Source organism: Peromyscus eremicus, chromosome 12, assembly GCF_949786415.1.
Source record: "Peromyscus eremicus chromosome 12, PerEre_H2_v1, whole genome shotgun sequence".
Lineage (NCBI taxonomy): Eukaryota > Metazoa > Chordata > Mammalia > Rodentia > Cricetidae > Peromyscus > Peromyscus eremicus.
Window position 1 is genome coordinate 54,043,155 of NC_081428.1, and position 5,980 is coordinate 54,049,134.

The window sequence follows — 5,980 nt, forward strand, 5'->3', positions numbered from 1 at the left end:
GTCTAAAATTTATAATTTTATTTCTTTATTGAATGTTTTTGCTAGCCACAAGACAGAAGTTTATATAAAAAGAAGAATGTTTCCCAAATCATAAACACTTTCTTTGACAAAAATTTCCTACCTATTTCTACTTACAGGGCAGGTTTCTATATTTTAAAGTTGGTTTCCTGTACAGTATAAAGGGACTGCATTAGAACAGACTGTCTGTAGCTTGAGTTTTCCTGCCTGGCCCACAGTCAGGACAAATCTCTCTCACCTGCCAGTCCCACAGCTGCTCAAACCCGACCAAGTAAACACAGAGACTTATATTGGTTACAAACTGTATGGCTGTGGCAGGCTTCTTGATAACTGTTCTTACAGCTTAAATTAATCCATTTCTATAAATCTATACCTTGCCAAATGGCTCGTGGCTTACCGGCATCTTCACATGCTGTTTGTCATTGTGGCAGCTGGTAGTGTCTCTCTGACTCAGCCTTCCACTTCTCAGCTTTATTCTCCTCCTTGTCCCACCTATACTTCCTGCCTAGCCAACGGCCAATCAGTGTTTTATTGACCAATCAGCAACACATTTGCCATATAGAACATCCCACAGCAACTGTCTATGGTAGCAGTTATCCAGACTTCAACACAAGGAAGTGATGAGATTACTATTGTGTCCTCTTTCTTATGAGTGTAATTGCATTCAAGCTCAAGACTTTTCATTTGTCTGAATTCTTACTACAGGGCGTGAACAAGAAAACAAGCAAAACACCGTCTCATGTGCCAGGTGAGACACTAGAGGAAATGTTATTTAACAATAGTTTAACATATTTGGATTAGATCTTTAAAAGAAAATTCACTAGACAATGTTCAATTCCATTTTTTTTAAAAAAAAAAATCATCAATTTGGACGACCTCCCTACAAGAACATGCCTCTCGCAAAGGATCTCCTTCATCCCTTTCCAGAAGAGGAAAAGAAGAAACACATTAAAAAGCGCCTGGTGCAGAGCCCCAATTCCTACTTTATGGACGTGAAATGCCCAGGATGCTATAAGATCACCACGGTCTTTAGCCATGCACAAACGGTAGTCTTGTGTGTTGGCTGCTCCACTGTCCTTTGTCAGCCCACACACGGAAAAGCAAGGCTGACAGAAGGATGCTCCTTCAGGAGGAAGCAGCACTGAAAAGCACCTGATTCAAGATGAGTGGGAACCATCCCAATAAACGCATTTTGGATATAAAAAAAAAATCACCAATTTTAGTTATAAGAAATGTAACTTGTCTGTGAATTATTTTCTTCCAAAGTATATTATTATATTTCTAGGGTAAAATACAAATATCAGTAATTCTATATAGTTGGAATTATATAAAATTGCTTTTGCTTTGAATGTCATGATAAACACACAGGTGTATTCCTGTGGCTACCATGCCCTATGACTAATGAAGCTGTCTTTATTGTGAAAAGGACTACAGTGTTCAGGTTTACTATAGTTGAATCAAAAAGTACCCAATAAGATATTGCTTGGGAAAAACAATAACAAAATCCTGTTCAATACATTTCAAGGTATATTGTAAAGGAAGTTTTCTCAAGGATTTACAATGATCTCTTTCATAGCAAAGCCTTTCAAAAACTCTGTTACAAATTAAGTTGTTTGTCTAAATAAATTTCTTAGGGGATGTTGCACTGGACTATAAGATGTCTTCTGATCAAATGCCTAACAACATGTATAGGAAAGTAGTATTTCCTGATTGTCTGTAATTCAGTTTAGAAAAGCCTCAGCAAGATGGAAGTGTAGTACAGACTGGTACTTCCTTGCTCATGCTCTTGCAAGGGTTTACCAGGACAAAACTCACAAAGAATTAACTTTCCAAACACCCCCAAAATGGCAAATTGGTATCCATAGTGTATAATCTAGCTCTCATAGAACTCATGCTGTTTGGAAAGAAAATATATCTACTCTCTTCACCACCAAACTGTCGTTTCATAAGATAAGACATATGTTCTATGTTTGAATAAATTCAAGAATTTTCATTAGAATAAATCACAGCTAGGGCATGCGATTCAGAACACTATGACATTGTCCTGCCTTAAAAGGTATATTTCTCTCTTTTCGTATCAAACATCTTTTTTTTCTCCATGCATTTACAATAATTGCCTATGATTGCTGGCATGGTTACCATGAGGAAGCTTGTATTTTCCCTTCACTTGTTTCTAAGCACCCAGTGTGGAAGCTTGCAGCTCATGGTGCCTCCATAAGTATTATCTGAGAATATTGATAAACCTAAATCCTTAGCCAACAGTGATTACTTTTTCTATTCAGGAAGTTTGTGGGGCATTATTTAGACACAGTTGATGAGAAGCCACAAACAAGGTACTTCTTTAGAGACTCAAGTTTCTAGGCTACATTACTATTTGTGGCAGGAAATCACCACCAGAATGTAGTGTCTGTGAGTGTATTTGGTCTTGGAGGTTAAGATAGTCAGTCCTAGTTGATTGGCTTGATCCGTTTAGGAGGCATCCAGGCAGTGGGACTGGGTCCTGTGCTCATTGCATGGGTTGGCTGTTTGAAACCTGGGGCCTATGCAGGGTCACTTGGCTCGGCCTGGGAGGAGGGAACTGAACCTGCCTGGACTGAGTCTACCAGGTTGATCTCAGTCCTCGGGGGAGGCTTTGCCCTGGAGGAGGTGGGAATGGGGGCTGGGCTGGGGGGAAGGTGAGGAAAGCGGGAGGGGGAGAACAAGGGAATCCGTGGCTGATAAATAGAACTGAATTGTATTGCAAAATAATATATATATATATATATATATATATATATATATATATATATATATATATAGAGAGAGAGAGAGAGAGAGAGAGAGAGAGAGAGAGAGAGAGTCAGTCCTGTTAAGAAATAATCCTCTGTCACAGAGACAGTATCTCCCCTTCTCAAACATTTGTCCGATCTTTTTGGACCACCTGCCTTCTCTCTTTTCCATATCTTCAAAATAATCATCTCTATTTCCTTCATACTCTCAAAATAAAAATACATGCAAAATCTGATTTGAAGAGGAATCTACCCTCATGTCTCCCTTTCCATTTTCTGCTTCTGTGTCTCACCTTTCTTTTCATGTAAAAGCTATTTTGAATCAGTATCTGACATTTCTTTGTTCATCTTTCATCAACCATTTGTGTCTCCATCCAGGATAAGGAAAAAAGAGTCTCATCTGGTATGATGTCCTCTCTTGACACTCCTCAACACAAAATTTTTTAAAATTCTTCTGTGAGAATAGAACACTTTCCCCATGCTTTAATCCCATGCTGCCATTAACCCACCCCTTTTATGATGTTACCACCTACAGTTAGAATGTTTGAGTCTATTTCTCTTGAGTCTAAAGTCCATGTCTAAAACATCTTTCTAGCTGAGCATTTTGCTTATGTCCCAAGGGAGCTATCAATAGAGACTTAATAACCCCCTGGAGTGATTAAGTGTGAATTCTGCAAACACTGAAAACTAAAACAGCTGGGGTAACAATGGGCAACAAGATGGCATTCACACACAGGGTCATTCAGGTACTAAGCCATATGTACCAATTATAATGGTCCCCAACGAAAGAGGCAATCCTAAACTTAGTGCCTTAGACGTTTTTTAAATGATCAGGGCTACCTTCTCATGCCTCCAGAATTTCACAGTATTCTAAGAGAAAGACATCACCAGATCTACTGATATATCAGGGTTCACTAGAAACTGCAGAAATAATCAAGCCATTACCTTAAAATATAGAAGGGAAATTATAGCTGAAGAAGAAATGGAATTTATTCAACATGAAAATCCACAATAATCATTGTAACTACTAATTGCCATCAAAACAGAAAAAAAATTATCTTTACAACAAAAGAGTTTCAAAATGACAAAAGAAAAATATGAAAAAAACCTTAATAAACATTATGTTAAAGTGAAATATAAAAGTTTTAAATGGATACCTGCATCTCTTAATTAATGCATCGTGGTTGCCTTCCTCACAAGCTTAACTTTTTAAATTCTAAACTCTGATTTTTTTAATGGTTTATTTTATTTTATGTGTATGAATGTTTGGAATGAATGTATTCCTGTTCACTGTGTGTCAGAAGAAGACATTATGATCCCCTGGAACTGAAGTTATAAATAGTTGTGAGCCACTGTGTGGGTTCCAGGAACTAAACCCAGGTCCACCAATGAGCCATCTCTCCAGGCCCATAAAGTCTACATTATTAAATGTTAAAAAAAAGAATAGAACTACCAAGTGATCTTGCAGTTCCACTAGTGCAACTATATTTAAATATAGAAAATAAACCAGGATATTGAATAAATATTGGTATGATATTGGAATAAACTAGAGTGTCCATTAATGAAAGAACTGATAAAGAAAATGTGGCACACAGACACCCAAATACACACACACACACACACACACACACACACACACACACACACACATGCACGCGCATGAAAAAATTTTCAGCCATAGGAAGCATCAAAACCTCCCATTCTTTGCAAAATGCATGAACCTGAAGTCTTTGTGTTATAGGAAATGTTCTTGCATAGAAAGAAAAAGACTACATGATCTCACTTATGTGGGAATCTAAGAGAGTTGATCACCTAAAAGTTGCGGCTATAATGTTCATCACACAGAAGCCAGAGCAGTGAGGAAGGTAACACGATAGGAAGACGTTGCTCAAGGGATGGATACATGATGACAAATAGGAGGAATACAATTCAGAAGAACTATTGTGATACAGTGACTATAGTTAGTGATAACATACCCTTAAAAAGGACAGCATGTCAGGTACTGTGAAAACAGTAACTGTGTAGCAGTGGGTTTGGCAGTTAACTAGATTTAACCATTCCACAACACACAGAGACCACAAAACAACACACAACATCAAATTTCTAAGGCCAGCATGAGGAAGAGTAAGAAAACTCCTTGTTTGCAAATGCACTGTGCATGATGTGCTGTGTGCCTCTGATAAATGCAGTGGTGTTATCCAATTAACTTTCTAGTACCCGGGAGAGAATCTTATGGGTTCTGCCAACTTACCATCGACTAATCTTAATTGTCTTTTGACCTATGCTAGTTGCATTGAGTGTAAGGGGATTGTCAGTCACATAGCAGTTTAAAACATTAACATCATACAATCTATAGATTGTTTTCCCCATTCAAACAAAGAAAATGAAAATTAGTAAAGTAAAGATCATATGACTTACTTTGCTAGTAAAGCCAATGCCTTAAGTTTTCAGTCAGAACATTCCTCCAATTATTTGGTGGATTTAAATATGTTTCACAGGACTTATTGCAGAATCCTTACTTAAAATGTGAAATAACATTTGTATATATTTCTATATTACTTGTATATATCTTCTATAATATAAATAACATAAGTAAATATAAGTGTAATAATTATGAAACAGGAGCTTAACATATGTATTCTGAGGTCCTCCACTCATTACCACCTGCTACCAAACAACATATGTTGGAAGGTTTTTGCTGATTGGTAGAGGCTATAGTCTCCCATGGCCTGGCAGCTTATCTCCATAGCTTGGTAACATGGAAATTCCACCCCTCCTCCTCAGCAAAGCTTTGTGCTCTCTACCTGGCCTTGTTTAGAGAATGTCCCTGGGCCTGCAGGATTGACCTTATCTGAAAGCTGTCTCTGAACCAGATGCCTGCGTTAACGTTAGCTTGAACCCTGGCACTGATCCTGCTAGAAGCCTTCTTTGCTGCTGCGCATACTAGGAGCCTTATGAGAGGAATATGCCAATGAATGCAGATTAGGTTTGGACCCAGATTCCCCAGTCCTATATAGTCCTTATACTCTGGAATAAAGCTAAGCTGTCTCACTGAAAGCAGTCTCCCAGAGAGCTGTCTCTATTCGTGCTCATGGGCCACTTACAAAGCTTTCTGTTACCACTTCTGCCCCTTTACCCTTGAGGACTGGTGGCCAACAGGCCACGAGGGAAAGAAGGACCCCACAAACACAGTC

The 5,980-nt window shown here is 38.3% G+C and overlaps 1 protein-coding gene and 1 pseudogene across 1 annotated transcript; both read left to right on the top strand.

The window, feature by feature from the left end:
• Positions 1 to 894: 894 nt before the first annotated feature.
• LOC131922625 (small ribosomal subunit protein eS27-like) lies at positions 895 to 1,191 on the top strand. Its single transcript, XM_059277450.1, has one exon. It carries the CDS (start codon positions 909 to 911, stop codon positions 1,161 to 1,163), a length of 255 nt encoding a protein of 84 aa, XP_059133433.1. The 5' UTR covers positions 895 to 908; the 3' UTR covers positions 1,164 to 1,191.
• Positions 1,192 to 3,493: 2,302 nt separating this feature from the next.
• On the top strand, positions 3,494 to 3,801 carry LOC131922801 (alpha-ketoglutarate dehydrogenase component 4-like; annotated as a pseudogene).
• Positions 3,802 to 5,980: the final 2,179 nt, after the last annotated feature.

Coding starts and splice junctions, on each gene's coding strand:
- LOC131922625 (XM_059277450.1), top strand. CDS start 909: ATGCCTCTCGCAAAGGATCTCCTTCATCCCTTTCCAGAAGAGGAAAAG.